We start from the raw sequence: 27,466 nt of genomic DNA on the forward strand, positions 1-27,466 counted from the left end.
CCATGGGTTAAACCATCTCTCCTCACCAGCACCACTATCTTGTAGCCTTGGACATCCACAATTAGAAATATGAATTTCTCCTCAGGAGATGAGAGTCTAGGAAGACAGTTCCTTCTAAAAAGCTGAATGACCCAGCTTTTTTGGATAGGGGCTTAGGGCATAAAATGAATGAGCAAAGAAAAAAAGGTGGAAAGCCTGAAGTTCTATGGTAGATACAATTAGCCTCCACTTGCTCCTCTCAGTGTCTTCTTCCCTTCTCGTTCCAATACCGCCAACACCCACCTGGATGATCGCAGTGACAAAGTCAATTCTTGGTCTTCAGTGGACAAGACATAACATCTGAAATGTGAACAAGAAAGGAAAAAACGATTGTCAGTATGTCTGGGGACAGCAGCGCTCCGTCTCTACAAGGCTACCTAACAGTCAAGAACAAGAAGAGAAATGGATAGACCCAGAAAAGATTATGTTAATTGAAGTAAGTAAGGCTCAGAGAGACAAATGTTGCATGTTCCTCTTATGTGGAAGTTAGATCTAAAATATAAACATAAATGATAACATACACAGGATTTTATAAATACAAACAAATTGACTAAAGGGTGGTATACTTAAGGGAGAAGTCCCAATGGTGTAACTCCTCTGAATAAACTGTTTAACAAAATGAATACCAGGAAGAGAGGGCAAAGAGGGGCACAATGTATTCTATGTAAGAACTGAACTGTAAAACTCAAGAGTAGGGATGTGAGGGGAAAATGGGGGAGAATGATGAAAGGGGTGACACTGATCAAGATGCACTGTTTTTGTAACCTGACGTATGCAATTATAAACTCTTTATACAACTACTTAATTAAAAAAAAAAACAAGTAGACATGAGACTTGGCTTCAGTTTCTTCATTCTGATGAAAGCCTGCTGAGGGACTCTCAGTGGGTCAATAATATTACCTACTCCTCTTGCCCAACAAGAGAGAAGAAACTAAAAGGAGACATGAAAGGCTTCTAGTTGACTCACAGAGCCAAAGATGGTGTGTACATGGTCCCCGACTTACAATGGTTTGTGATGTTTTGACTTTGCAATGATATGAAGGGGATGCACATTCAACAGAAACCATATTTTGAATTTTGACCTTTTCCTGGGCAAGTGAAATGCAGGAGGATACTCCTTCTCTCTACTCAGTAGCAGCAGCAAGTTGTAGAGGTGCTCATAATCACAAGGGGAAACAAAGAATGCTCTATAGCTTTGGCTATGGTTTAGGTATATTCAAATGCATGTTAAACTGAAGGTCATACATGCTTCTCATGTATATTTCAGAGATAAGACGAGTACTTTATGTCTTGAGAATGTCTGACCACCACAGAGAAACAGAATAACCACAGAAAACCACAACCAAGGATGACCTATTGAAGACATAAAACAGCAGTTCAGATAGATTAACAAGGCCTGAGCTGGAGAGGCTTTGAAAAAAAGGTTGATTCTTTTGTCAGATTTTCAAAGAATTTAATCTAAAACTGCAATTTAAATCATTAAAGTATAGAATCTTAGAGGCAGAAAGATCTCAGCAACAATACAGTCCAGCTTTTTCCCATGACATATTTCTGCCTTTTCTTTCTTTCTTTTTTGGTCTGTCATGGGGGCTAAACTCTGGACCTGGGTGCTGTCCCTAGCTCTTCAGCTCAGGGCTAGTGCCCTACCACTTGAGCTACAGCACCACTTCCAGCTTTTATCTGCTTATGAGGTGCTGAGGAATTGAACCCAGGGCCTCATGCATGTGAGGAAAGCACTCTACCACTGAGCCAACTTCCCAGCCCCAGATTTCTGCCTTTTCTAACAGGTACCAGAGCCGTCAGAGCTAGAAAGGGCATAAAGAGACCATCTGCCTTGAGGGCCCCTTGAGACCATCCATACCTGACAGACAAGGGGAATTTTAATTTAACGTTACTCACAGGTCTGGCTGTCATAGTCTTTAAAATAACAACATTGCTTAAAAAAAAAACAACAACAAAACCCACACCCTCATTTTGTAAGCCTTAGGAAACAAAGCAGAGATAATTCTGGATGTCTCTAGGATGCATTCTTTTACTTTCCCCAGGCTCTCAGTATTTTCGTGATGCTTAGCTTTGAGAAGTAACCAACAATTTAGATAGTTGCCAGTGCCTAGGACACTGGAAATGAGAGGGCAATGACTATTTTCAGTATCTGCCTTCTGAAGTACCTATTCTTTGAGTAAACTTCATTCTATCAGCTGAAACTTGGGCTTAGAACTGAAGCAGGTACACCTTTAGGCATTTGAAATATCTTATAAACAAAGCTCTTCCAAATTCCAAAAGTTTACAGAAAATACCTATAGTTAATTTTAATGCAAAAGCCAGGGACCAGTGGCTCATGCTTGTAAGCCTAGCTATACAGGAAGCTGAGATCTATAAGGGTCACAGTTGGAAGCCAGCCCAAGCAATAAAGTATATGAGTCTCTGATCTCCCATGAACACCAAAAAGGCCAGAAAAGGAGCTGTGGCTCAAGTAGTACAGTGCAAGCCTTGAGCAAAAAAGCTCAGGGATAGCACCCAGACCCTGAATTCAAGCCCAAGGACCACCACACACACAAAATTAATAATAATAATGCAAAGCACAGAACAAATGAAAGAATAAAAAAATGTTGGCATTGGTGGCTCGTACTTGTAATCCTAGCAATTTAGGAGGGTGAGATCTAATGATCATGCTTCTAAGACAGCCCAGGCAGGAAAAGTCTGTGAGACTCTCATCTCCACTTAACTAGCAAAAATCCAAAAGTAAAGGTATGGCTCAAGTGGAAGAGACCCAGCCTGGAGCAAAAAGGTAAGGGACATTACCCAGGCCCTGAGTTCAAGCCCCAGTATTGGAATACACACAACAAAAGAGCAAACAAGCATGAAAAATGACCAGTATGCAAAGTACAATTTAGAGATCAAATGACTAAGATAAAAATTAAGAATATCTGGTGTTGGTATGGATGTGAGAAATAAACACACACTGTATGTTTTTTTTTATTTTTTTATTATTTTTTGGGGGGTCCGGTCGTGGGGCCAGAACTCTGGGCCTGGGCGCTGTCCCTCAGCTCTTCAGCTCAAGGCTAGCACTCTACCACTTGAGCCACAGTGCCACTTCCGGTTTCTTATGTGGTGCTGAGGAATCGAACCCAGGGCCTCGAGCATGCAAGGCAAGTGCTCTACCACTGAGCCACCTTCCCAGCCCCACACTGTATGTTTTTAGTGGAATATAAATAGGTACAGTTCTTTTAGAGAACAAAATTAGGAAACATTTATACCATCATTTGACTCATAAACTTTGCTTCTAGGAATTTATTTCTAAGACTTTTTTTTTTTTTGGGGGGGGGGGGTCCAGTTGTGGGGCTTGAACACTCTGGGCCTGGGTGCTGTCCCTCAAGGGACAGCTCAAGGCTAGCACTCTACCACTTGAGCCACAGCACCACTTCCAGCTTTTTTCTTTTTGCTTATGTGGTGCTGAAGAATCGAACCCAGGGCCTCATGCATGCAAGGCAAGCGCTCTACCACTGAGCCATCTTCACAGCCCCCAAGACATTTTGTATCAGTACCAATATATGTATAAGATCTGTATTGTCTATCAAGGGAATTGGCCAAATAAATTTTGATTAAAAAAAAAAAAGAGGGAAGTGGTGCTGTGGCTCAAGCGGTAGAGCGCTCGCCTTGAGCTGAAGAGCACAGGGACATCACCAAAGCCCAGAGTTCAAGCCCCACGACTGACCAAAAAAAAAGGAGGTGCTGGGTGCTGGTGGCTCCAACCTATAATCCTAGCTACTCAGGAGGCTGAGATCTGAGGATCACGGTTCAAAGCCAGCCCAGGCAGAAAAGCCCGTAATGACTCTTATCTCCAATAAACCACTAGAAAAAAACAGAAGTGGCGCTCACCTTGCGCTGAAGAGCACAGGGACAGTGTCCAAGCTCAGAGTTTTTTTTTGGGGTCCGGTCGTGGGGCTTGAACTCTGGGCCTGGGTGCTGTCTCTCAGCTTTTCAGCTCAAGGCTAGCGCTCTACCACTTGAGCTACAGCCCCAGTTTTCTGAGTGGTTTATTGGAGGTAAGAGTCTCATGGACTTTCCTGCCTGGGCTGGCTTTGAACTGTGATCCTCAGCTCTCAGCCTCCTGAGTAGCTAGGGTTACTGCCCTACCAGCACCCGGCAGTATCATTCTTTTGTGTGTCTGTCGTAGAGCTTGAATTCAGAGCCTGAGTACTGTCCCTGAGCTTCTTTTGCTGTAGGCTAGTGCTCTACCACAAGAGCCACAGCTCTTACTTCCACCTTTTTTTTGTGATTAATTGGAGATAAGAGTCTCACAGACTTTCTTGCCCGGGCTGGCTGGCTTCAAAATGCGATCCTCACATCTCAACTTGCTGTGTAGCTATAATTACAGGTGTGAGCTATGGGCACTTGGCAAAAATATTCTATTACTATATTAAGTAAAATTATATCCACATATGTGATAAAGTCTGTAAACATTAGAAACCCAAGTATAAATGGTAAAAGCAGTAGAAAAATAAGAGGAATGATAGAAATTCGTGTTTTCTATTTTATATATTTTTCTTTTTTTTTCTAGCTTAAAAAGTTATAGAGGATGGGAGGGGCGGGGGAAGGAGGGAAATCCATTAATTCCACAGTTAGGTTCAAGAGGAAGAACTGACTTACCTAACAACCTTCTGGGGGATGAACTCCTCCAAGGGAGCCTCAGAGTAGGAGTCACTCACATGAAATATACTGACTCTCCCCATTTTCCCAGAGGGGAAGGAGACAGTTAGTCCCTCGTTGGGTATCACCGTCACCACTTGGCCCATGGCTACTTCCCCTCTCTCAAGCTTGTGAGGACCTGGTAGGAGAATGACTGATTCAGGGAAAAGGAAATAACAAGCTCAAACACTGACCCATCAATAGCTTGCAGAATGGGAGGCCACCTAGACTTGGACATTCAGGCTGAGTAGACTGGAAGAACCACTAGACTGTGAAGAACCAGCTTACTACACCCTATAACCAAGAACTGCAAGACCATGTGCTAGATAACTCTCTAAGGGACTTGGGAAAACCAGTGATAGATAACAGTAACCCAGAGAGTGGCAGAATAACACAGGGTAAAGAGCAAAGCCTTGAGACAAAAGAGATCCCAGAAGGTCCTATACCCAACTTCCTCAGGCTTCCAACACTAAAGGCATCCCTCAAACTGAAGAAAAACCCTGTCCTCATATTTTTCCTACCCTCCTTTCCCCGACCAGGCACCATTTCATCTCCATACCTATGAGCGAGAGACACAAGAAGGCCTTAGAGGAATTTGAACTGACCACCATGGCCTTCAAGGCTTGGCCAATCCGGAAATTCTTATCTGGGTGTTTTAGGACCTGGAAAGTTAAAAAAAAAAAAAAGATTCTTCTGATACTTCCAGAAAGGTTTATTATTTACTTAAAACCCTAGTATTTAAGTCTTCACATAAGTGCCTCCCAAACCAATCACTACGTAAGTGCAGAAGGAACACACATCAGAGTCCAGCTTTGGGAGCCGAGGTCTCCCCTCCAGGGATCTCATGCACACTGACCTTGAAGCTAAGTGAAGTGAGCAGCAAGGGAATTCTCCCTCGGATGTCTGGTGCAATCTCCACCTCAAGCCATTTCTTAACCACATTGAACTGGGGGGAAAAAAACACAAGTAGGATAGAGAAGATAAAAGCTTCCTTTCTTCCCCCTGCTAAAAAGCAGATTCTCCCCAAGCCATAGGCTGATGGATATGGTAGCACACTCCTGTAATCCCAAAACTCAGGAGGCTAAGACGAGAAGATGGAGAGTTCCAGTCCAGCTGAGACACTGTCTCAAAAATTTTTCTAAAAGGCTAGAGTTTGTGGGTCAATTGGTAGGGTACACACCAAGTACCACCAAAGACAAACAAAAGGACCTCAAAGACATTCCTGTGCATTAGGACCAATCCCACTAACCTTTCTACCTTCTTCCACACTTGGCTGTGCCCACTGATCATTAACCATCTCTAGTGGCCAACATTGTAGTTCTTTATCAATTAAGATTTTGTACTTTAGGGGCTGGGAAGGTGGCTCAGTGGTAGAGCACTTGCCTTGCATGCCTGAGGCCCTGGGCTCGATTCCTCAGCACCACATAAGCAAAAAGAAAAAAGCCAGAAGTGGCGCTGTGGCTCAAGTGGTAGAGCGCTAGCCTTGAGCTGAAGAGCTGAGGGACAGCACCCAAGCCCAGAGTTCAGGCCCCACGACTGGAACCAAAAAAAAAAAAAAAAAAAAAGAGAGAGATAAGACAGGTTCCAGCGTGATTGGTATATAAAGCTGTAAAGTCTAATCATGAAGAACTCTAAATGCTACTTTAAGGCATCTGGAGAGGATCAATGTCTACAGGCAGTATGTGACTAAAGGGATCAAGTATTAGAAACATGCTCAGAGATGTTTGTGGAAAAGCAATTTCGTAACAATGAAGAAATGTTATTCCTCAAGGTCAAGGCCAGTCTAGCTTCTTTTCTGATATGCACCAATTATATAATATGCACAAGTTACACTTAATCACTTTCTTCTGGAATGCTTGTTCCACTTTGGGTTCAGAATCCATAACCTGGCTGGCACTCAATTACAGACTGCTCTGCAGCACAGCTACATTTTATGTATGCCCTATCGTACCAATAATTTGTAAACATGTTGAATTATGAGCTGTTTGCCATTTTGAAAGCTTCAACTTAGCTCCCTGATGAGACAAGCTTTCTAGAAGCAGAGGCCATGTGTCACTGCCCATAAGCCCAGTATGGAAGCATACAGAATCAAAGGCCAAGTGCTAACAGCTTTGGTCTCCAGCTTCTGCCCCACTTCTTCTCAAGGATGATCTGTATTGCTGGCAGGCAACTACTCACCTTCTTTAGGAAGCAAGTCACAGTCTGGCCAGCCTGGAACTGCTTAATCTTCTCCATAGGGCTGACTGTATATGTGTCAAGAGCAGTGTGGCCATCCTTCTCCAGATCACTAATGCATAAAGATGGTGGAAAGAGTAAGTCAACCTCTGGGTAAGACTTCTGGCTTCATAGTATCTCCCTTGAGTGGTCACAGATCAACTGAATAGGACTCTATTACTCTCACACACCTTCCATGACAGATCTCTCTTTTTTTCTCCTCTAAGGGGAATCTTCACAATAGTGACTCAAAGGCAAATTTTTGCCATGTTATTTACATATATATGAAACATCTGTGAAGTGGGTAGCTCACGATAATTTTTATTTAAAAAAATTTTTAAACTGCTTTCATAATAATTTTAGCTTTTACAGTCTGCAGAAATGCCTTCACAAATAATTTTACTGAACTTAACATGTGGGGATCCTATTGAACCAAGAGTTGAAGTCAGGGGTCTACTCAAAAAAACTGAAGGTCATCAGGGTGCTGGTGGCTCATGCCTGTAATCCTAGCTACTCAGGAGACTGAGATCTGAGGATCGTGGTTCGAAGCCAGCCCAGGCAGGCAAGTCCATGACACTCTTGTCTCCAAATACTTATTTAGAAAAAGCTGGAAGTGGTACTGTGGCTGGAGTGGTAGTTCAAGCCTCAGAACCAGGAAAAAAATAAGAAAATTAAAAACAACAAAAACCAAAAAAGTCCCAGAACTCTAAGCCAATGTTGTACTATAATTATCATTTTCTTTTCAGAAAAGCAACGAGTGATCTCAAAGTTCAGTCCATACACAAATCACTCCTTCCTGCAAAAAAAAAAGGAAAAAGGAAAAAGAAAAAAGAAAAAACAGAACTGCTACCCGTTTACCAATTCAAATAATTTCTAAAACCAAACCAATTTCTTAAATCCATCAATAAAATGGCACAATTAACGCTGGTAAAAATGCAAAAAGAGGACAGGCGCCCATGACTCATGCCTATAATCCTAGTTATTCAGGAGGCTGAGATCTGAGGATCATGGTTCAGAGCCAACCCAGGCAGGAAAGTCCCTAAGACTCTCTTGTTGTTGTTGGTGGTAGTCCTGGAGCCTGAATTCTGGGCCTGGGTGCTATCTCTCAGCTCTTCAACTCAAGGGTAGCACTCTACCACTTGAGCCACAGCACCACTTCCAGCTTTTTCTGTTTATGTGGTGCTGAGGAATCAAACCCAGGGTCTCAAGAATGCAAGGCAAGCACTCACTAAGCCATCTTCCCAGCCCATCCTTGAGACTCTTATCTCCAATAAACCACCAGTGCTCAAATGGTAAAGCACTCACCTTGAGATGAAGAGCTCAGGGATAAGCACCCAGGCCCAGAGTTCAAGCCCCACCACCAACAAGAAAAAAAAATTAGATAAATAAATAAAATTAAAGCCAGGCACTGGTGGCTCACACCTGTAATCCTAGCTACTCAGGAGGCTGAGATTTGAAGATCATAGTTCAAAGCCAGCATGAGCAGGAAAGTCTGTGAGACTCTTATCTCCAATTAACCACCAGAAAACCCAAAATGGCACTGTGGCTCAAAGTGGTAGAGCGCTAGCCTTGAGCTGAAGAGCTGAAGGACAGCGCCCAGGCCCAGAGTTCAAGCCCCACAACTGGAAAAAAATAAAATAAAAATTAAAGTAGAGCTTCTCATCAAGCAGAAATGTAGTGTACTGAGGAAGAATATTCTTAGCTATATGTTCATAATGAGGAAATACTGAGTTCTAGAAAACTGAATTGAGAGCAGAAATGTTTCCTTCTATGAATGCTGACAAACAGAACTATAATCAGCTTTTGAAGTTGTTTTTAATTCCTACTAGAAAAATAATGTAATTTGGAAATAGACAAGAAGACCTAACACTGACAGAATGAAATGCCAAAGCATAGGGTACTTTCCACAAGACATTGCTCTTGGGCTGGGAAGGTGGCTCAGTGGTAGAGTGCTTGTCTTACATGCATGAGGCCCTGGGTTCAATTCCTCAGGACCAGATATGCAGAACAAGCCAGAAGTGGCGCTGTGGCTCAAGTGGTAGGGTGCTAGCCTTGAGCTGAAGAGCTGAGGGACAGGGCCCAGGCCCAGAGTTCAGCCTCCACAACCAACAAAAAAAAAAAAAAAGAGATTGTTCTTAGGGTCCCTTACCTTGGCCGGACACTCAGCTCCAGGATGGTTCGAATGAATCTGGGGTGACTTATTGGGAGAAACCTAGAGAAACAAATAAGTCAAATCAATTATCTTACTTTAATACAGTGATCAAAAGATCAGGATTTCTCTATTCCACCCCAAACCAATTTTACAACTACCACCATCTTCTTCCATTGCCATCACTGATGGGAAATTCAGGCTGAGGGTCTCATTCTCACTCTTTATAGTAAGTGGCAAAGTGCTGGCTTGTCTGACCTTTCACAATTGTCACATTATACTCTGAAAAGAATTTCCCTTACAGATTGCAAGCTCTAAACCTTTCATTTTAGATACAGGGGAAACAAGGTCTAGAGAGAGTATATGACTTACCAAAGATCACAGAGCTAGTTCCTGAAATTAATATGCCAACTATCTGCTAGGCTTTCAATGGCTTTTTTTCCTTTCTTGTTATAGCAAGAATTTCTACTATAATAGCATATACTATATAACTAGATTTAAAGTGAGTATAACCAAGGTGGAGGACAGATTATGATAAATGAAGATATATACCAAGCAATAACCACGAACCAGGCACCTACTAAATACTTAACATGCATGTCCTCTTTTTCAGCCTTTCCAATAGCCATGAGGTAGAAGACTACATGACTCTTATTTTACAAATTAGGGAAATAAAACTCAGAGAGCTACACGTCCACCAGCATTTGCCATTCACACCCAAGTCTGACTCTAAACTCATGCTTTCAAGCATTACCCTCTATTTTTAGAATTAAATGACTCATTTGTAACTTTTAACACCTACCTTTTTTTTTTTTTTTTTTTTGGTTGGTTATGGGGCTTGAACTCTGGGCCTGGGCACTGTCCCTGAGCTCTTCGGCTCAAGGCTAGCACTCTACCACTTGAGCCACAGCGTCATTTTGGGTTTTCTGGTGGTTAACTGGAGATAAGTATCTCACAGATGTTCCTGCCCAGGCTGGCTTTGAACCATGATCCTCAGATCTCAGACTCCTGAGTAGCTAGGATTACAAGTGTGAACCACCAGCACCTGGCTTTTAACACCTACTTATAGCCCTCCTACTCCTGACCCCCCCCCAACCCCCGCAAAGACAACAATCTCCCCTCAAAGTCAGCCATCCCTTAACCCCTCCATACTTAGATGTCTTCACATCTCGTCCACCAATCACTCGGGCCGTGACCGTCTTCCCAACTTTCAGCTTTGTAGTAGGAGAGGAGCCAACTGGAACATCATCTAGAATATTGGAGGCATGGATACAGCCAATGATGTCATCTTCCAGTGTCACGACCACATGAGTGGCCTTAATAGACTTGATAGTCCCAGTGACTATGTCCCCGATAGCCAGGGAGTGCTTCTTTTTAGTCCCTATAGTCAGAGCTGGGTCATCATCCTCTTCCTCCTCATCAACTGCTTCCAAATTCTTCTGGATCTGTGTCATGGTCCTCTTAGCAGCTGGCCCCTCAACAGCTAGAAGAAGGCCAGTCACTCCTGGTTCTGTAGTCTTGAGGGTTAGGCAGACTCCCTGTCCCACCTGCAACTTCTCGGAGTCAAATCGGAAGGTGTCATTGAGGTGGGAGGTCAAGGAGAAAGCTGCTAGTTGGCCAGTCTCTACTAAAGAGGCCACTGCAAAGGACTCTTCTAGGTGCTGCACAATTCCTTGGTACCTGCTGCCTTTCTTCAGCTAGAAAAGAGATATCAGTTATTTCTCTCTCCTTTCTCTCCTCTCTGTTCCTTTGCCTCTATCTCTGTCCTTCTCTCTATTAGAACTAGAACTCAGGGGGCTGGGAAGTTGGCTCAGTGGTAAAGTGATTGCCTCGCATGCATGGGCCCCTGGGTTCGATTCCTCAGCGCCACATAAGCAGAAAAAAGCCAGAAGTGGCACTGTGGCTCAAGTGGTAGGGCGCTAGCCTTGAGCTGAAGAGCTAGGGACAGCGCCCAGGCCCAGAGTTCAGCCCCTGTGACTAAAACAAAAAAAAAAGAACTAGAACTCATCCATACCAGAACCAGCACATGGATTCCAAGTCATTCCTATGCAAAAGTATACAAGAAACAGGCACCAGTAGCTCAAGCTTATAATTCTAGTTATTCAGAAGGCTGAGATCCAGAGGATTGTGGTTTGAACTCAGTCTGAGCAGAAAAATCCATGAGACTCTTAAATCTAGTTAACAAGCAAAAAGCCAAAGTGGAGGCATAGCTCAAGTGGCAGAATACCAGTAATAAGCAACAAAGCCAAGTGAGTGCATAGCCTTGAGTTGAAACTCTGGTACTGGCAAAAACCAAAAAGGGTGCAAGATGCACGGCAGGAGAAGGATGTGGATATGCTGCTGCCTGGATGTCAGAAGTAACCACACTCCAGTTTTGTCGGGTTCATATAAATTCTGCCTTCTTTTGAAAACCAAAGACTTAAGCCAGCAGTGGGAGTATACATATTAATGCCAGCGCTTGAGAGGGTGGGGAAGAATGGCAAGTTCATGGCTGCTCTGGGCTAGAAAGTGAGTCTCTCTCAAAAATAAACAAAAATATTCCTAGTTGGTACCAACTGGCTGGCAAACAAGTGGCTCTCTATGCGGCACACAGGCAGGGCACCCATTCACTAGTCTGTCACGGTCAGACCTTCAACTTGCTGGCTCACTTATCTAAATTACCTGTTTGGCCCTAAAGACAGAACGACTGTATAATTCATCACTTCAACCCACGTGAGAAATCAGTCCTCTACCATACTAGAACAAAATGAAACTGGAAATGTCCTTTATAGATGTAGGCACTTATTCTATCTACAGGGACCTGGGATAAAACCCCTGAGCTGTGAGTATAATATAGAAGAAATCAAGTCACAGCAAGCTTACCCTTTTAGTTTTTCTATTCACCAAATGCTGGCTGAGGGAAACATGTACTTCCAACTTCAACATATCAACACTGAGGACCACAACCTTCTTCTTCTGCCCAGGTTCCACCTCCTGCCCTATAGTGCAGAACCAAATAGTGCAATTATCTTCATGGAACACAGTAAAGGAGAACAGTATCTAAACTGGGTCCCTTTTACCCCACAAAGCAAAGATGATGTATTTCTTGGGTTTATATGGACATTAGGGAAACCAAAGTGGTTTACTTCCCATAGCTAGGGGTAGGGTAAGTCTTAATTCATGCAACCTGATACATAAACGTTTAGATTTACCTTACCATACTAAGCCTTTTTAGCATATTGTCAGCTATCCTGCTTTGAAATCATACAAGTTAAGTATATCAAAAGCTTCAATAGCATCAACACATCTACTGTTGGGAATTCTGTATCTAGCAAAGGAAACAATTAGCATGGGGGTCTCTCCAAAAAACCAAACAAACAAGCACTCACCTGTCCGGTGGTATCTGCTAGCTCTCACGACCAGGTCAGGCACTGGGCCTCCACTGAACACCACTGAGCCATCCTCTAACACTTCCTGTACCACCAGGTCAAGGACCATTCCTGGGGTCATCTCAGCCAGCGTCTGGATCAGCACAGAGTCTGCCATAAGCCCAAAGGCAGCAGGGATTAATAAAAGGAAAGAACATTCTTACCATTCCTTTCTTCCAAAGTATGTTGGTACCAAAGAGGGCAGTGGAGCATTCAAAGTCACTGACAAGGTAAAAATCACATTTTGCAAAAATGTCCAGTATTCATGAAAACTCTTGTTATAGGTAGAGAGTTATACTTCTTGCTATTTCTACCTGGCCATAATTTATGAAATTAGCCAACAAGTGACAGGAAAACAGGCTTTCCTTTAGATCCTAAATTTTCATTGTTTCTGTTTAGGAACAGATCCTGCATCATGGTTCAGTCTGTAACACCTTACACACTATAGGTATGTCTGCTCCATTTTACTACCTACTACTTACTTATCTGAGATGAAAGGGAAGAGATTGAAGACTCTGGGACAAAGGGAAATTTTGGTTGGGGAGGAGGGAGGGATGGACAATGAAAATTTCTAGGCTACTTATAATGACCTTTATCTTAATCTGGGTGGGAGATAGAGGTGTTCAGGTATTCATTATATAAACATTTACTGGACTACTTACTGAATGATTTGTGCACTTCATGTAAGTCACACTTACATTAAAAACCAAAAACCAAGGCTTACCAAGCCAGGTATGGTGCTGTATACCTGTAATCCCATCTATTGTGGAGACTAAAAACAGGGAAATTGCTTGGGCAACAGTGAGACACTTTCACCAAAAAAAGCTGCTTTTTTTCTTTTTTCATCTTAATACTGGGTACAACTATAGCACATGCACTCTTTTACTTCCCTGAAACAGACCCGGAGGTCCTCACCTCGGTTGCTCATGAGGCTGCGCACACCCTGCAGCTCCTCCAGGCACTGGCTCAGGAGGAGGAGACTGGTACTGGCCAACTTCCCCAGAGTGCAGTCTGACAGCCGCAATGACAGCAGCATGCGCTGCTTCTCCTCATCCACATTGGTCACCTTCGCAACCACGGTCTGTCCCTCGACGAAGTGGTCACTTGGGGTGGTCACAAACTTGTCACTCATGAGCTGAAGAGTGGAAAGAAAATGAGGAAAGGAAAGGAAGTTTCCAGTAAGACAATCCACTTAATGTGTCCAGAGATGGGATGTTGGGAAGGAGAGAAAGGGACCCCAAGGAGCTTCCCACAGCCTTCTTTGACCTTTCTGTAAAAATGTAGGAGAGGCCCTGGCTGCCCAACTCCGCCTTTGAAGAGGACACCCAGCTAAGAAGGCATATCACATCCAAGCCAGAAGGTCCAGGACATCCCTGGCTCTATCATCCAATGACAACCTTCTTCCTCTCTATATATTTCTGGGGTATTCCTCTATGCCTCCATTTAAACTTTTATTTGGCAAGAAGTACAATGTGACTTTTCTGGCATAAAATACAAGACCAAGATCTGGAAAGAAATAACTATGGACAATTGGTGGCCATTTATATGGTGTTGTCTTACATTCATTGGTCTAAGACTCCATCCCATTAGGTCTTAGCTCCAACTATGGGATTGCTAGGATCCTTTTCCTATCTGAAAGGCTTACGATTTAATGGCATGGAGGAAAAAAGAATGTCAAGGATATTCCACTGCCCTAACACCTTGAAAACCCCAGCAGACTCTAAAATCTCTATTGGGCTGCTTAGAAAATCTACTTCCAAATCTGAACATGCTAAGTATAACTACAAGCTCAGTTTTCTTTACACTAGAGCTTAGTGTAAAAGATGAAAGAGAACAGGGGTCCTTTTCTCCAGGACGACGTGTAGCAGGCAGGAGGAGTACAGCCTGGGTCTAGGTTCTACTCACTCTCCACCAAGAACCTTCAGGTTACTCATACCTTAAGTGGTGCCCCCTTAACCTCTTTTATTTTTGGTCAGTTGTGGGGGCTGAACTCTGGGCCTGGGCACTGTCCCTCAGCTCTTCAGCTCAAGGCTAGTGCCCTACCACTTGAGCCACAGCGCCACTTCCGGCTTTTTTTCTGCTTATGTGGTGCTGAGGAATTGAACCCAGGGCCTCATGCATGCGGAGCAAGCACTCTACCACTGAGCCAACTTCCCAGGCCCCCTGCCCCCGCCTTGGTCTCTTGTAAAGCAGTAAAGCTTCTTGCTCCTTCCCACCCTGAAAGGTCTTATAATCCTTGTATCTTATCTTCAAAGGCCCTTGTGCAATGAGGCAGAACTTACAGCTTTGGGGGCCAATCCACTGAGACCTGAGGGGAACTGGACGAACACACCATAGTCCATGATGCTCCTCACAAAACCAATGAGAAGCATTCCAGGCTGTATTTCTGAGAAGCTTTTGGGATCCTGGCCACCTTCTACTGTAGAGACCAAAGAAGGCTTCCTACAGAGGAGCTAATGGTACTTTATCAAGGACTATTTCAGAAAAGCCTGTGGAAACATCCATCTCTCCCATTTCCTTTTTCCCTTCATTCTGCTACTGCAGAGTGTGTAGACCGCAGCAGCAGCAGCAGCACCTAGAGCTCACAAGAAGCCAAGTTTTTGTTTTGTACCAGTCCTAGGGCTTGAACACAGGGCCTGGTGCTGTCCCTGAGCCCTTTTGCTTGAGGCTGGTGCTCTTAGCCCTTGAGCTCCACTTTCAGCCTTTTGCTAGCTAACTGGGAGATAAAAGTCTTACTGACTGAAGGCTGGCTTCAAACCTCAATCCTTGGATCTTGGATCTCAGCCTCCTGAGTAGCTAAGATTATAGGTGTGAGCTTTAAGAACCACTTTAGGGCCCTCCCATCTCCCACTGCCCTCAGATACCAGTCAAGGATACAAGGTGTTTCTCACTCTGGCTCAGACACAACACTCGGTGAAGGGTGTCACCTGCCTGGAGCCAGTGGTACAACAGAGGGCCATTGGTGACATGGTCTGATAGATGAGGCGTGGGAAGGAAAGCAGGAATGTTGTGGGGCAGGACTGCCACCTCCAGGCCATCTTTGGTCTTCTCTAAAACCTTCACATCCACCAACTGTGCAGGGAATAGGAAGACAAAACCAGCATTTGTCCCCAGCAGACAGCAACCTTGTCTGGATAAGGCAGAACTCAGAGGCACCAAATCCCAGTACCAGGGCCACTGAGTGGCTGACAGTAGAGGGGCCCTTTCCTCCAGCCACCCCAGGACCCAGATGATGACGCATCTGTAGACTCTTATCACTTCTTGCCAGTCCCTCCACTGGGTCTCAGAGGAAGAGGAAACTGTAGCCTGGCCCTAGTGACCAGAGAAAGACACATAGAAGTGCTTTACTAGAAGCCACATTGGACACTCATTTTCTTTCATAATGGCTTTCAATGACACTGACACATAGGAAAGAACACGCACAAAGTCCTCTCTCAGGAAGCCCTCTAGTTCTAGAATCTTAAAAGCCCCTTTTTTTTCCCCCTCATGTATCAGTGGCCCCTTGTCATTGTTAAGAGAGAAGTCGTCTGGAGAAGTCCTATAGAAAGGTACCTGCCCAATGTTAACAGCGCGTTTTTTCTTCTGACTGTGTCCAACACTCTCATTCTCTGGCTCTGGCTCACTCAACAGCTTGAAGGATAAGAGCATCCTCTCTTTGGATGGCTCACAGTTCAGCACTGCAACCTTCACCACCTGGCAAGAAACCACATGTGCTTGGTTGCCTTCAGCAGCCAGGTGGTACCCTCCCCAGTGCTGCAGGGGCATTGGGAGGTCTACCAACACTCTGGACCAGATCAGAGATAGGGAAAGAAGGAATGTAGAGATGACACAGAAACCCCACAAACTAACCATCTGAATAAAAAGGAAGACATGTACAACCCAAGTACAACCCAAGACAGGCTGAAACCAACTAGCATTATAGCACTGCACTGCCTCAGAGCAGTATTTGATGGAACACTCATTTGTTACAGGTAATGACTGACTTCTTTCAGTCTGTGGGCCTGAGTCCTTCAGTATTCCAGTGGGAGGTTCTCTGTTCTGTTGCCCCTGCCTCCACTGCATGATTAAGTAGGTCTATTTGTGCTCTCTTCCTCCTTCTATTCAAGCAGCCCTTGTTCTACTTGAGGTAGAGCCACTTATCCAGCAAGCACAAGACCAAATTCAAACCTCAGCACCACTTCTGCCCTGATAAAAGGGTTCTATTAAGAGTGGCGCATATAGGGCAACTTGACTGCTGTTCGTACAGAACTGATATCAAGAGATTCCAGAAGTATGTTTTGGTAAATGGAAAGCTGGTGATCTTTAATCCTTATACTCTTACCAAAAAAACCCACAAAAAACAAAAACAAAGCAATCCTCCTGATCACTGCTACTTCACATCTACAAATGTGGAGTCACCAAAGGTAGGAAGTCTGGTCCAGAGGAAAGGTTACCTGGCCGGTGAAAAAGACCTTCTCTGGGTCAGGGATATACTGCGCACTGAGTTCAGGCTTGGGCACCAGTCCCTGAACATCATTGTAGAACTTCACAATACAGCCATAGTCCCTGGCCCTGAGGATGACACCATGAGTCTGGAGACCAGGCTTGGCATCGTTATAGGAGGTGATGATAGGCAGTTTGGACATGATAAGGGTTTTCTTCAGGGTCATTATCAGTTTCTTGGCTTCAGGGTCACAAAGTAAAACCTAGGGAAAGGATAGCAACCATTAACAAGTTACCTGTTATCAAGAAAATTTCTGAGCTTCTCTCTGCAACTCTCAAACTCAAAGTCTATGGATCATTCCCCAGGGGACTGTCATCTCTTCTTCCCTGAATAATTTCCAGCTTCCGGCAGGATGATCATCCAAAGCACAGAAATTTCTTTTTCAATGCATCCCTCCCACACTCTCTTCTGGCCATATAGCAATAGGATTACCTTACAGCAGCCCCCAGGCTTGAGGAACACTATATACTACCCAGCTTTGCAGACCTAATGTATCACCTGAGTAGTGTTACTAGGTATAATCTAAGACTGCAAATTCCTCAGAGGCTTATCTTGAGGGCAGAGAAACTCCTTTTTAATCATCCATTGTCACTATATAGAACTGCACCAATGAGCATCTGCTGTCTTTGTGGAGTTAATGACAAATTACTGAGCATGTGAGGCTCTGAATTCAATTCCCAGCACCAACCAACCAACCATACATTAAACCTTTAACATATTAAGTACCTGCATATACCAGGCCCTATGTAAAGTACTCCATATTATCATGCTTAATCTTCACAACCATGTAAAGTTCTTGGGACATAAGCCTTGGTTAAACATCACTCATTTTGGTACCTTTATGAGTTATTTCTGTGCCCGGAGCACAACCCTTCCTAAATCCTATCCATCCTTTCTAGTGCAAAGTCCTCTCAGAACCGGGAACCGGTGGCTCATACTTGTAATCCTATCTACTCAGGAGGTTGAGATCTGGGGATCACAGTTCAAAGCTAGCCCGGGCAAGACAATCGTGAGACTCTTATCTCCAATTAACCACCAGAAAACCAGAAGGGGCTCTGTGGCTCAAGCGGAAGAGCTCTCACTTTGAGCTGAAGAGCTCAGGGACAGCACCCAGTCCCAGAGTTCAAGTCCCATGACTGACAAAAAAAAAAAGGTCCTGTTAAGATTTTCCGCCAAAGCTGGGCACTGGTGACTCACGCCTGTAATCCTAGCAACTCAGGAGGCTGAGATCTTAGGATCATGGTTCAAAGCCAGCCTAGGCAGGGAAGTCCATGAGACTCTTATCTCCAAAAAACCACTAGAAAGCCAGAAGTGGTACTGTAGCTCAAGTGGTAGAGCGCTAGCCTTGATACCTAGAGTTCAAGCCCCATGACCGAGGGGGGGGGGGGGAGGGGGAGGTTTTCTGCCTGAAATCCAAAGGCATTATTGTCATATAGAGCTAAATTTGCAAACTGGTTCAGGTATTTATGTGCTATGTGATTTTGGGCAAGCTAACTAGCTTTCCTAAGCTTTAATTTTTCCATCTACAAAATGGGGATAATATGGTTATAATACAGGGTAGTTTTTTTGTTTTGTTTTTTTGTCAGTCTTGGGGCTTGAACTCTAGGCCTAGTCATTGTCCCTGAGCTCTTCAGCTCAAGGCTAGCACCCTACCACTTGAGCCATGGCACCACTTAAGGTTTTCTGGTGGCTAATTGTAGATAAGAGTCTCATGGACTTTCCTGCTGGGGCTGGCTTTGAACCACGATCCTTAGATCTCAACCTCCTGAGTAGCTGGGATTACAGGCGTGAGCCACTCACGCCCGGCTACACAGGGTAGTTTTAAGGATTAAATGAAATAATGTGTGCCTAGCATAGCAAGCACTTCAGAATATACAATACAAGATCATTGTTATTGATTACATCTGTAATTCTACTGCTCCAGCCCTTCCCCTCTTCTTTCTGAGCTATAAACATGGCATATTGTCTGCAGTAAACAGTGTGGTGAAAGGTTACACACTGACTTACTCTTTCTATATGGATATTTTAACTCCTGATTATATAATTCTCAAGGACAGGGACACACTTTTCCTAAGGCCAGGCACAGCATTGGACACTGCAGATGTGAGATTCACTTTATGGAAAAAAATAGAAACTGAGGGCTGAAAACTGCCCTCTTCTAGCCAATGCCCTAACAAAGACCCTTCAGGAGGCTTACCCGGCACTTGACCTCATCCCCAATGTGGTACTTCTTCTCTGGATTCTTCATCAGGATGTCAGCCAGGTGCATGGTGGGTACCAGGCCTTTTATTTGCTCCCCTATCTTCACCAGCATCCCAAATGGTTTTATGGTTAGCACTGTACCCTAGTAAATCCAAACAAAAGACATTATGATGCCTTCAACGATCTTCCTTCCACATCCTACTAGAGTCATCTCATCTCCCTACAGCCCAATTTCTCAGTTTAACTATGTCTATTATTACACGTCTGATGTTGGTAAGCACACACTCCCTCACATCAATCTGGATTCACTCAGGCATATTTGTGGATACTTCACATTTCTTTGGTTGAGCATATACTTTCTATAAGTACATTTCCTAAGAAACAAACTAAAGCTAGGAAGGGAAGCTACTCAATTAGAGCTACATGGCTAGAGGAGAGATGACTTGAACCAGCTTCCTGCTAATATTCCAGGGAGCTCAATTACCACAGAACTAACGTTCAATCTGCTCTAGTAACCACCACCAAATCTGCCTCTGTAAAGCTGAGTAGTGTTAGTATGAACTTATATTGAAATTAATGCAGAAAGAAGAACATGACTTCCCCTATGTTAACAGGATGAATAATGTGCTGACAGCTAACTTATGACAAATTAAAGAATACCTGATAGTGGAAGATTCCCTAGGTATATATATAGGGTCTTACCTTTACCACTGCTCCAGTTTTGATGTCATGATATCTAAGGTACTGAGCTTTAATTATAGATCTAGAACAAAAGGAAAATACAGGATTAAATAAACTAGGGCAGGGGCTGCCTAAAATTCAGAACTATAACATCATTCAAACAAGAATGCCCTCACCTGGGAAAGCCATGAGAAACACATCTAGACACATTTCTAGGGCTGGGAAGGTGGCTCAGTGGTAGAGCGCTTGCTTTGCATGCATGAGGTCCTGGGTTTGATTCCTCAGCACCACATAAGCAGAAAAGGCTGGAAGTGGTGCTGTGGCTCAAGTGGTAGAGCACTAGCCTTGAGCTGAAGAGCTGAGGGGCAGTGCCCAGGCCCAGAGTTCAGGCACCATGACTAGCAAAAAAAAAAACACAAAAAACACACTTCTACACCCTACTAATGATACTTACGTTTTCAGAGACAGCAAGGCCAGCTCGTCCATTTGGCTGTACTCAATAATTCTACATTTGTGAGTGTTTCCTGGCTTGAAGGCGTCAGGATTGAAAACTTTCTTAGAATCAGAGAGATGGCTGAGCTGTAAAGTACAAAAGTGATTAAGACAGTGATAACAAATCTGAGCCAATCAAGACTTCAACTCACACGGAAAGATTGAACACATTTATCACCACCCTTAGGTTTATACTTCTCACTCCTTACCATCACAAAATCTCAGTGAGGCCAAAGAACAGACTAACTCATAAGTCAGAAAACTGCACTAATGTACAAAAGTTTATACAAATAAGCCAGGCACTGGTGGCTCACGCCTGTAACCCTAGCTACTCAGGAGGCTGAGATCTGAGAATCGAAGTTCAGAGCCAGCCCGGGCAGGAAAGTCTGTGAGACTCTTATCTCCAACAAACCACTAGAAAACCAGAAGTGGTGCTGTGACTCAAGTGGTAGAGCACTTGCCTTGAGCTGAAGAGTGCAGGGACAGTGCTCAAGCCCAGAGTTCAAGCCCCACAACCGACCAAAAAAAAAAGGAAAAAAAAAGTTTATACAAGTAGGTGACATGGCTATACCTATATATATATATACCACTGGCCAGGTATCAAATATAGCACATTGGTTCTAAGGCATTCTAACCTAACACGCAGACTTAATTCTGATTCTTACAGTGTTTTATACTAGAAGTTATCTTTTTTTTTTTTTATTGCCAATCCTGGGGCTTGAACTCTACATATAGGCACTATCCCTGAGCTTCTTTTGCTCAAGACCAACACTCTACTACTTGAGCCACAGTGCCACTTCCACTTTTTCTCTGTACTTGGTACTGAGAAATCAAACTCAGGGCTTCATGCATGCTAGGCAAGCACTCTACCACTAAGCCATCTTCCCAGCCCCCACTAGAGTATATCTTAAAATAAGAAAATAATATCAAGGGATGAAGGAAGCAGAAAAAATGACTTTTGTCCCCACAAGTCCTTTCAGTGATGAGATCTCTGACCAAATAAATAAAGCCCCTTACGCGGGCATAGGCCAGAGCTCCATCCTTCAGTGTGAAGGTGGCCCCAGCCTTGTTGAAAAACCCCTGGACAGGAACATCATCCAACACAGCTCCTAGGTGTTGGCAAGAGAGTCGGGTGAGTGGGCGTCCAGGCTGCAGGAAGATGGGACGCAGGCTCAGACGCACGATTCTGGTCCGAGGATGAACACAGAGGATGCATGCCCGCACCTAGACAAAAGGGCAAAATGAGCAGGAGTTGATGCACAGGTCAAGACTCCCCATCAGTTACCCAGGTATGTCAATACTAAAACCTTCAGTAAGTGCGAAGGTCAGCTTTTGTATAATTAAGCTTCATGCGGAAAAGGTAAACAAAATGTCCCAGAGGGACCAAGTTTGACTAAATCAAACTAATATTTAAGGACAGTAACCTCAATGCCAAGCTTAGCTTAAATGCCAAGTTTTACTTCAGGGAAAGCTCATCTGAAACAAATCCCCAAACTTGATGTTGTCACAAGGTTAAAAGGTTGGGTATCAGTTGTTCATGTGTCTAACCCTAGCTATTCAGAAAGCTGAGATCTGAACATCTCAATTCAAAGCTAGACCAGACAGACAAATACAGGACTCTTAACTCCAATTAACCAACAAAAAGAAAAAAAACAAAAATTCAAACAACAAAAAAAATCAGAACTAGAGGAATGGTTCAAGATGTAGGGTACAAAATAGCCAAGTGAGCAGGGAAAACCCTTAGTTCAAGAGCCAACACACACACACACACACACAAACACACACACACACACACACACACACACACACACACACACACACACACACACACACACACGACACACACACACACACACACACACACACACACGACTCAACTCAGTAAACATAAGCAGCTGAGATCAAAAGGATCACATTTCCAGCAAGCCCAGGCAAAAAAGACTTTTATTGACACTTCCATCTCAATAAAAAAGCTGTGGTGGTATGAGTCTGTGAGTTTGTCAGGAGATATGGTGGGAAGTGTAAATAAGATTAGGAGCCAGGCGTCAGTAGCTCACACTTATAATCCTAGCTACTCAGGAGGCTGAGATCTGAGGACCACAGTTTGAATCCAACCCAGGCAGAAAAGTCTCAATTAACCATTCAAAAAAACAAAAACAAAAAACCCAGATGCAACACTGTGGCTCACGTGGTAGAAAGTTGGCCTTAAGGACAAAGAGGCTCAGAGACAAACCCAGGCCCTGAGTCCAAGAACTACAACAAACAAACAAAAAAAGATTATGGTCCAAGATGGCTCTACCAAAATAAAAAGTGAGGCCTTATCTCAAGAATAAGCAGGGGAAGCCAGGTGCTGGTGGCTCTCACTTATAATCCTAGCTACTCAGGAGGCTGAGATCTGAGGATCTTGGTTCAAAGCCAGCCCAGGCAGAAAAGCCTGGGAGATTCTTATCTCCAATAAACAACTCAGAAAACTTGAAGTGTTGCTGTGGCTCAAGTGGTAGAGTGCTAGCCTTGAGCTGAAGTGCTGAGGGACTGTGCCCAGACCCCAAGTTCAAGCCCCATGACTAACAAGAAAAAAAAGCAGCAGCAGAGGAAAAACAAAAGGGGGTGAGCAGGTGAAGTGAGGGGCTTGGCTAGAGTTATGGCTCAAAGTTGTAGAGCACTTGTTTAGTATGCAAGAAGCCCCAAGTTCAAACCCCAGTATAACTAAAAGATCGTGTGTGTGTGTGTGTGTGTGTGTGTGTGTGTGTGTGTGTGTGTGTGTGTGTAGGTAGATTGTATGTATGTATGTATATATATATATATACCTGGATATATATGTATATAAGTGAGTATATGTATGTGTATATATATAGGTATATATATGACATGTGTACACATGGCTAAATACACACACACACACACACACACACACACACACACACCACTATACAGATTTATTACCCCTCCCAAGTCAAACTCTGATCTCAGTCAAATCACTATTATTTCTTCTGAGCCCTCTAAAATTCTTTGTATCATTCCCTCATCTGAGTGCACACCTGTATACATGTAGTCCTTGACCTGCCCTGTGACAACAGCAGATTGAGACCCAGTTGGAAATCAAGAAAAGATGGGTGTAAAATTTCTTACCGTCTGTTTTGAGATGTATGTCCCAACTTTCTTGGGTTCCAGGTGCATAAAGTCAACCACGCCCGTGAAGAATGTGAGGAAATTTAGTTTAAGGCCAAATGGAGTCACCTAAAAATAAGCAGAACAAACTAGGAAAAGCATTTCTCTGAAGGAGAAGACACTCATCTTTAACAACAAACACTCAGTACCATAATATTCACAATAACTGTGGATCTCTCCTCCCATAAAGTGGCAAGATGACTCCAAGCACTGGCTGTTTAGTTAGTAAGTTTCATCTCCCAACCTAAAAGCAGACATCAATTCTCCCACCCTTTGGGATTTCTCAATGGGATACAGGAGCTTTACACAAGCATCCTACCATTCTGGGACCCCTACCTAGACAGTAAATGCACAATAATGAAAGCAATAAAGATTAGAGGTTTGGCTTAAGTGGCCCTGAGTTCAAACTCTATACACCAACAAATAAAAAGATAAAAAGACAAGAACTGGGTGCTGGTGGTTGACACCTGTAAACTCAGTTATTAGTAAGGAAGCTGAGATATGGAGGACTGTGATTTGAAACCATCCTGGCAGAGAAGTCCACAATACCCCACTTGAAATTAGCCAGCAAAAAGCAAAAGCCAGCCATAAGCAAAAGTCAGCTCTTGGGTTCAAACAAATAAATAAAATGATAGACAATCTAATTTTAAAATAAGCAAAAGACTTTTAAATTTCTTGAAAGAGGATACACAAACGGTCAATATTAAAGATAATTACTAATTAGGGCTCTGGGCATCACAAGAATGCAAACCCTGTCTCACATATACACACACAGAGATGGCCACTCATTAATAAGAAAATACAGAGCAAAATCACAATCAGATCCCACCTCAAACCTACCAGTAGAGTATAATAAAAGATAAAATACTGCCAGCACTTTTCCTCAAAATGTTAAAACTGGGGCTTTGGAATATATACACAAACCCGCAATACCTAAAAACGTATAAATCAAGACACATTAGCAAAAGCTTGGAATACAGAAATACAGATAGCAAGGGGTATAGCTCAGGTGCTAGTAGTAGTAACAGCAGCAGCAGTAAAAGAATGGAGGAAAATTTCCAAAACTAAAGCTAAAAAATGTAGGATTTAGAAAGAATGAGACAGCTTGATAGTTCTTCATTTCTAAGCCTTTTACGCCATTTGGTCTTTCATAATTTGTTTTTATTACTCATTTAAGACCGCATCTTGCAGTGTAGCTCAAGTTTGTCCGTTCTTGATTTTCCTACTCAGACTGGTTCATTTCAGTATACGGCAAATGGCCACATTTCAAGTGTTCAGTGGCCTCAATGGACTAATGGCCACTCTACTTGACAGCAGATTAGATGACATGCCTGCTATACAGTAATACTGTTTCATAATTGTAAAACAAAAAGAAAAAAATGACATTTTAGAAAGAATAGTAACAATGCACTGAACTTCTTACCTTTTGTACCTGAGCTTTGACCACCAGCCCTGGTAGCAAGTTACTTAGAGTCCAGTTTTGCTCCTCAGTTGCCAAGGCAGTAGAAATCTCTGAATGTCCTATAGACAGGCTAACAACTCCTCCATTGCTTTTCACCTCGTCAACAATGCACGTCAAATACTGACCCAGCTTCAGTTTGGCACCTGTAAGCCCAGTCCCAATACCCAAAAGGAAAAATACATCTGTGAAAAGAATTTTTTTTTGGAGGGGGAGGGGTGTTTTCAGTCGTGGGGCTTGAACTCTGGGCCTGGGCACTGTCCCTCACCTCTTTAGCTTAAGGCCAGCACTCTACCACTAGAGCTACAGCACCACTTCCAGTTTTCTGATGGTTTATTTCCTGCCTAGGCTAGCTTTTGAACCGTGATCTTCAGATCTCAGCCTCCTGAGTAGCTAGGATTACAGGTGTGAGCCACTGGTACCTGGCTGAGAAGGATTTCTGACATGAGCCCAAATAACACTTGAAAGCCCACCTATAAAATTAGTGCCTGATAGTCTCCACATTCCTAATCTGTAAGGGACCAACTACAAGAAGGAAATAGTTACCTAGGGATATGGGTAGAATTCAACTATCTCACAGAAATTTAAAAAAAAAAAAAAAAAAAAATCCTCAACAAGCCAGGAGAATGCTGGTTCAGAAACCCCAAGGAGCCAAAATCAGTGGAATCTTTTTTTTTTTTGGTCGGTTGCAGGGCTTGAACTCTGGGCCTGGGCACTGTTCCTCAGCTCTTCAGCTCAAGGCTAATGCTCTACCACTTGAGCCACAGTGCCACTTCCAGCTTTTTCTGTTTATGTGGTGCTAAGGAATCGAACCCAGGGCCTCATGCAGGTAAGGCAAGCACTCTACCACTGAGCCACCTTTCCAGCCCCTCAGTGGAATCAGTAGATGAGGAAAACTGAAACTAATCAATCCAATCATACAATGACAATGACATTCCCTGGCTCTTCAAAAAGCTTCTCTTTCTCTTGTCAGCTGGGATTGGCCACTGATTTTCTCCAAACCAACAGTCTTTATGGTCACCATTCTGTCACGCCACTTGTTAAAAGGGCATTAAATATAAGAACACACACCACCTACTGCCATATACCAGCCAGCCAGTCTCTGCTTCCCTCACCTTTGTTCTTCTGGCGGATGTAGTCTTGTGCTTTTGGCAGTGGTAAAAATGCTCTGGTCCCACCAACACCGATGTCCACTAGGTAGCCATGGTCTTCCAGGCTTGATACAGTGCCTGTCAGCAGCTGGAGGAAGAGGAAACAACCCCTAAAGTTCCAAGTCAAACGTAACAAGGCACTTCTACCAAATATCAATATTCTCACCACTAATCTTGACACTCTCGTACTCACAGCCAGCACTTTTCACTTTAAACCACATTTCCCAACAGAGGACAGAAGGGAAAATATCAACTTTATTCTCTAAGGGCTTATAGGATCTTCTTGTTTCCAGAGAGTGAGAAATGTTATACACAATTGAGGTCTACAGAGGGGAGTCTCTTCTTGCCTGGGGATTTTTCAGAACTCAGGAAAGACTTTAAGGTTATGAAAAGAGGAATGAGCAGGGTCAGTGAGTCATCTGTGTCAGGAATGAGCTGCACAGTTATTCCTGAATCATGACTATCAAGAGAATCCAGAAGTGCTCTTCTAGATCTCATTATCTTTTCTAATCACTTCTGATACATTAGAAGAAGAAAAAATACTGTCAACCTCCTGTATACTTCACAGGAAACAGTGTGCTCTGACACTAGCTACCTAAGTCTTTGGTAAATAAATCACTGAGATCTTTGAGACCATTTTCTCACATGTAGAAAAGGAAGAATATGTACCCTCCTCCCAGGTTTACTCTAAAAATGCATGAGATAAAAGTGCCTGAATCAGCACCCATCATGGAGCAGATTCAACACCTGTCAAATTCCCACAATTTGGCTTACTTTATTTCCTTTTTACCCAACTAAATCCTACTGAACTTTCTGGCCCTTTCCCAAATGCCACTGTGCTGAAACCAAATACTGTAAGATCCATCTCCTGCCCCTTCATTACCATAGTATTTATACAAGTGCAGCTTATTCTTCTGTAGCTAGTAGTTTGGCAGATTGAATCTCCATGGGACTAGATACAAAGCATTGGATTATCTATCAACATAGCAGGAAGACTTAACTTCCCTGCCTCTCTTACCTCCTGCTCTGAGAGAGAGCAGCATTCCACACAAATGGCCAGCAACTAAAAAAGACTTAGCCCACAAACGTTTCAGTAAAATACTATAAGCAGTGCATCTTTAGCATCAGCAAGTACCCCATGAAGGCTTCCTGTAGGCACCTGAATGAGCCACCACTGGGCTTGCTTTCCCTTTCTCCTCTCCAAAGTAACAAAATGAAGTTCAGTCTTCAATGCTCATTAAGCACCCAGGAGATTTTTCCTGCAGACCAAGCAGCCATTAAGCTCAACATGAAAGGTGGGGGAGAAGCATGTGACAACTCATCTTCCAGTCC

General features: G+C 43.5%; 1 protein-coding gene across 2 annotated transcripts in view; it reads right to left on the bottom strand.

The window, feature by feature from the left end:
• The window catches only part of Pdcd11 (programmed cell death 11), a 44,944-nt gene that overhangs the window by 8,543 nt on the left and 8,935 nt on the right, over positions 1-27,466 (bottom strand). For both annotated transcript variants that reach the window (XM_069994175.1, XM_069994166.1), the window contains exons 6-26: positions 26,099-26,222; positions 24,948-25,129; positions 23,486-23,593; positions 21,374-21,580; positions 20,319-20,443; positions 19,886-19,946; positions 19,179-19,325; positions 16,932-17,183; positions 16,051-16,191; positions 15,376-15,570; positions 14,781-14,951; positions 13,414-13,633; positions 12,460-12,609; positions 11,954-12,069; positions 10,244-10,788; positions 9,092-9,154; positions 6,907-7,015; positions 5,585-5,674; positions 5,288-5,390; positions 4,690-4,867; positions 283-339 (exon numbers count right to left, since the gene is read on the bottom strand). In XM_069994175.1, coding sequence (XP_069850276.1) covers positions 283-339; positions 4,690-4,867; positions 5,288-5,390; positions 5,585-5,674; positions 6,907-7,015; positions 9,092-9,154; positions 10,244-10,788; positions 11,954-12,069; positions 12,460-12,609; positions 13,414-13,633; positions 14,781-14,951; positions 15,376-15,570; positions 16,051-16,191; positions 16,932-17,183; positions 19,179-19,325; positions 19,886-19,946; positions 20,319-20,443; positions 21,374-21,580; positions 23,486-23,593; positions 24,948-25,129; positions 26,099-26,222 — 3,344 coding nt within the window. The remainder of the gene's footprint in view (positions 1-282; positions 340-4,689; positions 4,868-5,287; positions 5,391-5,584; positions 5,675-6,906; positions 7,016-9,091; positions 9,155-10,243; positions 10,789-11,953; positions 12,070-12,459; positions 12,610-13,413; positions 13,634-14,780; positions 14,952-15,375; positions 15,571-16,050; positions 16,192-16,931; positions 17,184-19,178; positions 19,326-19,885; positions 19,947-20,318; positions 20,444-21,373; positions 21,581-23,485; positions 23,594-24,947; positions 25,130-26,098; positions 26,223-27,466) is intronic.

Source organism: Dipodomys merriami, unplaced genomic scaffold (assembly GCF_024711535.1).
Source record: "Dipodomys merriami isolate MVZ:Mamm:240054 unplaced genomic scaffold, mDipMer1.0.p SCAF_102, whole genome shotgun sequence".
Classification (NCBI taxonomy): domain Eukaryota; kingdom Metazoa; phylum Chordata; class Mammalia; order Rodentia; family Heteromyidae; genus Dipodomys; species Dipodomys merriami.